The following is a 6596-nucleotide window of genomic DNA, read 5'->3' as shown; positions in this document are numbered from 1 at the left end:
TAGAGCACAGTTCATTTGTCAGGTCCTCCTGGAGCACTTAGGGCGTGGCCAAGTTCTGTGTGCTTTTTGGTTTTGTTTTTTGTTTTGCTTTTTGTTTTGTTTTCAAATTTCTTTCTTTATTCCATGAGCAAGGGAGACTGAGACAAAGACAGCGCCCCTAACCGGGTCTGTGGCCAAACATTGCTCAAGGAGTTCTCGGGACTAGAACCTAGAACCTTCCCATGTGGGTCAGCCTTGCAGAGCATTGCGTTGCCGCTGTGCCGCCATCAGGCCCCTCGTTCTGTGCTTTTTACCAGATGTATCAGATGAGAGCCGGCCTGGCAGGGGATCTGTGGAGGGCGGCGTGCGAGGAGGGGCCGGGGCTCCTCCAGGGGCTCCGACCACACGACCACACGGTGGCAGTGGTCAGGAACGTGACACCTGTGGACAGCGAGGCAGTCTCCTCTGCGCCCTTTCCCACCTGGAGCACACGCTGTTTCACAGCAGCTTGAAGGTGGCGGGCTAGAGGGGACCGGATTTGACGAAGCTCAGGCAAAGGCTTTCCAGCCAGGCAGGATCAGCAGCCCCTGGTGCCGTGGTTTCCCGCTAACCCTGGCTGCCGTCCGAATTTTGTGTGCATGCTGTTTTCTTGCATGTTTGAGCCACACTAACTCCTTCTTCCTCGCTGAACAGGGAGCCTGCTGGATTTCCTGAAGAGTGACGAGGGTGGTAAAGTGCTGCTTCCGAAGCTCATTGACTTTTCTGCTCAGGTAAGTAGTGGACGTGCATGTGCATCGCTTCGAATTCATGACGAAGGTGTTCCAGGAGAAGGGACTTCTGGGAAATGTTTCCAGTCGCAGTAATGAGCAGGACAGCTTTCAAAGTAGGCTTCCTTGGAGACGAGGAGAGTCACGCGGTATGTGTGTGCCGTGTCGTGTCGACTGGGGGTCATCTTCCGTAAGACACGTCTGCCCCTGTATGCTCGTATTCCTTTCCCCGTGAGTCAGTGACACAGAGCAGCCAACTCGGTCACTAAGCTCAGCCTTTGGGGGAGGTGATTCCGTACCGTGTAGGCACAGCGACTTTTAAATGATGTGTGCATGTTATTTAAATTACATATCTAGGGGCCAGCCCGTGGCCGGCCGTGGTTTGAGTCCCAGACCCCTGGAGGCCTGCTTTCTCACTTTCTCTCTCTCTCTCTCTTTTCTCTCTCTCTCATGAGTACACGTACCCTATAGCAAATGAAAATAATAATAATAAGGGCCGGCAAGTGGCATCATGGTTAAGGCGCTGGACTCCCACATGGGTCGACCGGAGTGTAAGTCCTGGACCTGGTGGCTGGCTTTCTCACTTTCTCTCTCTCTCCCTGTCTGTCTCTCTCTGGTTAAATTAAAAATAATGATGATGATAAATAATTCTCTAAGAAAAGAATTATTTTCTCGAACCGCGGTGTGGAATCCTTGGAGTCCTGCGAGCCCCTCAGAGCCCAGCTTAGGGAGTCTGAGAACGGGGTTAGAGAGACAGGGCCACTGGGCCCCCTCCCTTCCACCACGGCAACTTTTCCTCTTTCTATATTAGACACGGGCATTCCCGATCGCACTGCGATTTCTTTCATGGGCTCCTACGCAGACGAGGACTCTATTATGCTCATTAAGTCCCAGCAGACGAGATGAGGCCTGAGCAGGGGACTTGACCACAGACCTTTACTGAAATTGGGGGAGGGGGGCACCACCCCCAGGTTTCCCAGCCAGCAGGCTGATGGTTCCCACCGGCAGGCCCGGAAGGGTGTGTCCATGGTGGCTGGTTGGATCCTACCCACGACATCTCAACCACCACTGTACGGGCAGATGATCTAACAAGGAGGCCAAGCACTTCCTAAAGTGGCACAGCTCCTGAGTGGCAGGGCCAGGACACACGCTCTGGGCATCAGAAGCCGAACTCCAGCTCTGCCCCAACCCTAGCAGCGTCTGTGCTCCAATCCTGCCTCCCCTCCCAAGAGGCTTTATTACCTTCCCCACTGACAGACAGTCTGAGGAAGTGGGAGTGAGAAAAGAAGATCGGAAAGACCAGAATCGGGGTGCCGTAGAGTAGAGGTGGGCGTGGTGTGTAGGGCTCAAATCTCACATGGCTGACCATGGTTCAGTTTTCAGCCACCACAGGTTAAAAAGTATGTCGGGTATGTGTGGGCACATGTCCAGGGTCCTGACAACATGGAGAAAAAAAGGATTGCAGTATAAACACACCCCAGGGGGGTGCTCTCTTGCGCTGTCATTAATATAAATGAAATAGATAAACACAGACCAGTCTTCCCGGAACTCCCACAAGTCTCCTTGCTGTCTAACACATGGCCTTCCAGCATGAACCAGCCATGGTCAATATTGAGCAACCACATGATCAAGTTACTGAACCTGACTGCCCGGAACAATCAGACCTCCCAGCCGGCAGCTGGCACTGTTCAGATGTGCACTGCACTTCCTGGATATGCCAGCCGGGCTGCTGGGCTTCTGGGTAACCTGCCTCTGCTCTTAAACACATTTCAGGAGACATGATTCCAAAGTAAATGAATGTGCAACTCTAAACTAGTACTAGAAATTATTATAAGGAAACAGTTCGCAGAATGCCAATGACACGTCTAACACAAAGGAGGAACAAGGAGAAGAACAGGGAAGAAATTTAGTTCCCCCTTTTCAAGACTGCTGAGGACTTAGATGTATCAGCACTCCAGATCTCTGATGTCTCTTAAGTATTTATTCAGGGCCCAGCAGGTAGTATAGCAGTCAAGGCACTGGACTCCCACGTGGTCAACTGCGGTTCAAATCCCAGACTCAGCAACTTGAAACTCATGCCAAGCACAGGTGTGTGGATACCCAAAATCCAAAGAAAAGAATGGAGAAGAAAGGTCTGTGGTGTGGCCATCTCCCTTGGGGGGTGATTTCTTGTTTTCTGTCTCTCTCTCTCTCTCGGGTGAGTACATGTGCTCTATAGCAAAATCTCTCAAAACATAAAGCCCCATAACTTTTTAAAAAACCTTATTGATTGAATTATTTTAACAATTATTTATCATCATTATTATTTTTAATTTGACCAGAGAGAGAGAGAGGGAAAGTGAGAAAGCCAGCCACCAGGTCCAGGACTTACACTATGGCTGACCCATGTGGGAGTCCAGCGCCTTAACTCCAACGCCACTTGCTGGCCCTTATCATTATTATTTTCATTTGCTATAGGGTACGTGCACTCACCAGAGAGAGACAGAGACTTGCATTACCGCTGGGCCGGTTTTCCTCATGCTAATACAGGTGACGTGGGGTGGGGTGCTCCTCTCGGTGACAAGCAGGGAGGCCTGAACACGGCAGCCTCAGTCCCAAAGCTTCCCCTCGGTTAACCGCACCGGGAGCTTCGTCCCAGGGCAGAGCCTTCAGTTTCCTTTTTCACGAGTACCACCCATGACTCCTCATTTTTCTGAAATTCTTGTACCAAGAAAGTCTACTGTATCTTTTCGCTTTCCTCTCTCCATCATGCACCACTAATTAATTCAGTCACATTTCTGGGCTGAATAGCATGAGCATACTAAATAGCGAGAAGGCTGGCCCGAGGTGGTGATGCACCGGGTGCTCACATCTTGGCTGGCCCAGCCACTCTGCACCCTCCTCCTCTTGGCCAGTCAGGATGGAAACAGGAAGGAGAGGTACGAGGGTCTGAGCGCTGGACACTGCGTGAAGGGCCGGTGCTCACTGTCCTCCATAGGCGCTGTTGCTAGTGTCAAAAAAATTGGGGACTAGCAGGTGGCATGGTGGTTAAGGCACTGGCCACTCCCACATGGCTGACCATGGTTCAAGTCCTGAATCTGGTGGCTTGCTTTCTCACTTCCTCTCTCTCTCCATCTGTGTCTTTCTTTGATCAAATTAAAATAAATGAATGAATAAATAAAAGTAAATAAATAATTCTTTTTAAAAAACCGGAAACTAGGTGTCATGGGGGTGTGGTGACATTCAGAACTTCACGGTGGGACACTGGTTACGGGGAGGAGAAATAGCGCCCGCCCAAAGGAAGAAGGAGAAGGCCCGGGTGAGGGGAAGAGTTGGGACTTTTCCCACCGTGTCCGTGCGGCCTCTCCTTCCCTCTCCCCGCGACCCACTTCCCCATGCCCCATGTTCCTCTCCCCGCTCTCCCCACACCCCTCGAGACTAGAAGTGGCTGGGGCACGTGATGGCCTGGCAGTTCATGTGAGGTGACGCCATCACTTCCTGGCTCAGGATGAGCGCTGAGCACGGCGCAGCCTCCAGGCCCGGGCCACCCCACGGCCCTTTCTTGTCATCCCACGGAGATGCAGACACCCCCTGCCCCCACCCCGAGCGGCTCTGCCTGCTGTTTTCTCCTTGTATTAAATGAAGTGATTTTGCGCTTTCTATACTCAAATAGGAAGACAAGCCCTTTGCAAAGGACATTTGGCACTTAAGAGCAAAGAGGCAGAATATAATTCCCTTCCAGCCCTTATCCTATGTAAAAGAAGAAAACTGAGCTTGGGAGGAGAAGGGGATGAAGCCAGTGGGAATTCCCTGCAGCAGAAGCCGAGGTGGAGTCATAGACTCGGCAAGCTGAGAGGGCAGGGAAGACGCGATTCCCGGGAGCAACGTGCAGCCCAGACCAGGCACTTTGCGGTTGAGAACAAGCGAATTCAAGCTCTTATCGCTGTTTAGTGGCACATAGTACCAAAAATGAAATGAACAATGATCTGTGAGTACAAATGTAATTAAAGCTACAAAATCAGGGACAGTCAGTGGTATGGTTGTTAAGGCGGCTGGATCCCACATGGCTGCCTGAGTGGTTCAAGTCCTGAGCCAGGCAGCATGAAGAACAGGCTGAGCTGGTGTGCATGTGTGCTCAAAGTCCCAAGAGGAAAATGGAAAGAAGAGACTCCCCCAGGGCGTGCTTGCTCTTTCTCTCTAGTGAGTGCGCACACCTTATAACAAACACACACGCGCAGAGTTGTCGTAATTGTGGCAACAAGAGCATTTATTTTAACTCCTTGTTAATAAGTACTTTCACCTCCATTATCTAACTTGAGCCAGACAGCCTTGAGAACATTTATATTGCTGTGTGAGCTGGTGCACAGGGGAGGAGGTGGCCGTGACCAGTCCGGGTTACTGAGCTAGTCGGTGCCATTGTTACTCCTGAGTCTTCTGCCTCCACGGACCTGGAGGGGGCTGTTCTAGAGGGGTTTCTAGAAGACTTTCCAGTATCGTCAGACCTGGGTCTCCTCGGCCTCTCTTTGTCAGGAATCTAAGAGGCGGGCTCGGTTCTCGTTTTCCAGCACAAGGCTATCCTTAACACGCCCCTCACCTCCCACCTCTGCCTGCCCCCAGCGCCCTCCCATAATATCCTAATGAAACATCTACTTGGCTTTCCAAACCTTTATTCATATGAACTCTTAATGAATAGTGACATTGTACTTTGGTTTATTCAAGCTGGAGGAGGAGTGTTGAGATGTCATGTCAGACCCAGAGGCAGGTGGAAGCCTCAGGTGACTGACTGCTTAGCACCTTAACCCGGAGGCCGGGTTCCTCCTGGTCTGTGTTCACTGTCACCCCTTTACACGAGAATTCTCATACACGGCCCTGTTCCGAGGCCCCCCCGCACTTCCACTTGGTCTTTTTCACATAAGAGCCTCTTTAGAAGGAGTCAGGGAAACTACTCCCCGGTACGGAAGAGGGAACCGGCCGGCCGTGTGACAGCACCTATGCTGGATGTCCGCGAGGATGGAGGGGCCACGTGGCCTACGGTCATGGCTTTTCCACAAAATGTACCGCTGGTGGGCCCTCTTCCTGTAGAATATTGGAAGTTTCTGTTCTGTTTGTTTGTTTGTTTATGGTTGCTGTTGTTAGAGGGAGACAGAGACACAGAGAAGGAGGGAGAGGAGAAAGCGCCCCCATGGGGATGGTCATGCCACAACCCCTTCTCCTCAGTCTCCCACCTTTCAGTCCAGGACTTGAACTGTGCTGTCAGCCACGTGGGATTCAGGCGTCTTAACCACCTGGCCACGGAACCAGCCCGTGTTTCGCACGTGGAGCTGTAGGTGATGTTAGTGGAAGGGGCACAGCGCCTAGAGCCAGGACCCTGCCGCCATGTGGGGCAGCTCTCAGTGACTCCTCGAAGACGAGACAGGCTTCCTGCAGCTGGACTCGGACCTCCATGGCTAGGAACACCGCCTTCCCCTCAGGGTATCTGTGGGACTCATCACCCAGCAGCTGGAGTTAGTGATCTGGGGGTACACTGAGATCAGTGACGTAAACTTTCCACGCTGTTCTAAATAAAGGCACATGGCCATAGCTGGTTAATCCAGTGCCCAGATGTCGGGCCTGCGAATGCTCTACTTATCCTTTCTGAATACTTCATTTTATGACCATAACTTAAACACTGTCATCAAAATTTACAAAATGAACCAATGGAACTAGAGTCAATGTAAGAAATGCAAAACCAGGCTATATGTAGTTTCCTTCTAAAAAAAAAAAATTGAAAGAATAGGAAACCATCATTTAAAAATAGTATAAAACAGGAACTCTTTTTTTTTTCTTTTTTTTTTTTTTTTTTTTGGGCGCGCGCGTCGGGGGGGTTAGCTC

At 51.0% G+C, this 6596-nt stretch overlaps 1 protein-coding gene across 2 annotated transcripts in view; it reads left to right on the top strand.

Annotated features, from left to right (window-relative positions):
• LYN (LYN proto-oncogene, Src family tyrosine kinase) overlaps window positions 1-6596 on the top strand; it is an 88067-nt gene that overhangs the window by 31849 nt on the left and 49622 nt on the right. For both annotated transcript variants that reach the window (XM_006140877.3, XM_006140876.3), the window contains exon 9: window positions 673-749. In XM_006140877.3, coding sequence (XP_006140939.1) covers window positions 673-749 — 77 coding nt within the window. The remainder of the gene's footprint in view (window positions 1-672; window positions 750-6596) is intronic.

The sequence above is a fragment of the Tupaia chinensis genome, unplaced genomic scaffold (genome assembly GCF_000334495.1).
Source record: "Tupaia chinensis unplaced genomic scaffold, TupChi_1.0 Scaffold000046_3, whole genome shotgun sequence".
Taxonomy (NCBI): Eukaryota; Metazoa; Chordata; class Mammalia; order Scandentia; family Tupaiidae; genus Tupaia; species Tupaia belangeri.
This window is presented reverse-complemented; position numbering and strand designations above follow the sequence as displayed.